This window comes from Penaeus monodon, chromosome 28 (genome assembly GCF_015228065.2).
Source record: "Penaeus monodon isolate SGIC_2016 chromosome 28, NSTDA_Pmon_1, whole genome shotgun sequence".
Taxonomy (NCBI): domain Eukaryota; kingdom Metazoa; phylum Arthropoda; class Malacostraca; order Decapoda; family Penaeidae; genus Penaeus; species Penaeus monodon.
The window spans coordinates 24,837,093-24,837,331 of record NC_051413.1 but is presented as its reverse complement, the minus strand read 5'-3'; the positions used below and the strand labels follow the sequence as shown (position 1 = coordinate 24,837,331).

Below are 239 nucleotides of genomic sequence, written 5' to 3'. Positions count from 1 at the left end.
CCCCCCCCCCTTCGCGTAAACCCCATTCAAACTCACGTGGATTTCGCGACGTCGTTCTCCTGGTCGTTTTCAGTGTTGGTGTCGTGGCCTGCGGTGTCGTCGTCATAATCCGACAGATGGTGGATGTGCGGCAGCGAGATGGCGTTGGCGGCAGCTGGTTGCGCGGCCAGACCTGTGGGGGGGGGGGGGATGGTTAGCACTGGTTGCTTATGCAATCTGGAAAAATACACTATATAATG

The 239-nt window shown here is 57.3% G+C and overlaps 1 protein-coding gene across 1 annotated transcript in view; it reads right to left on the bottom strand.

The window, feature by feature from the left end:
• The window catches only part of LOC119591112, a gene marked incomplete in the record, with an annotated part of 91,529 nt that overhangs the window by 50,517 nt on the left and 40,773 nt on the right, over positions 1-239 (bottom strand). The window contains 1 exon segment of the mRNA XM_037939827.1: positions 37-172. Coding sequence (XP_037795755.1) covers positions 37-172 — 136 coding nt within the window.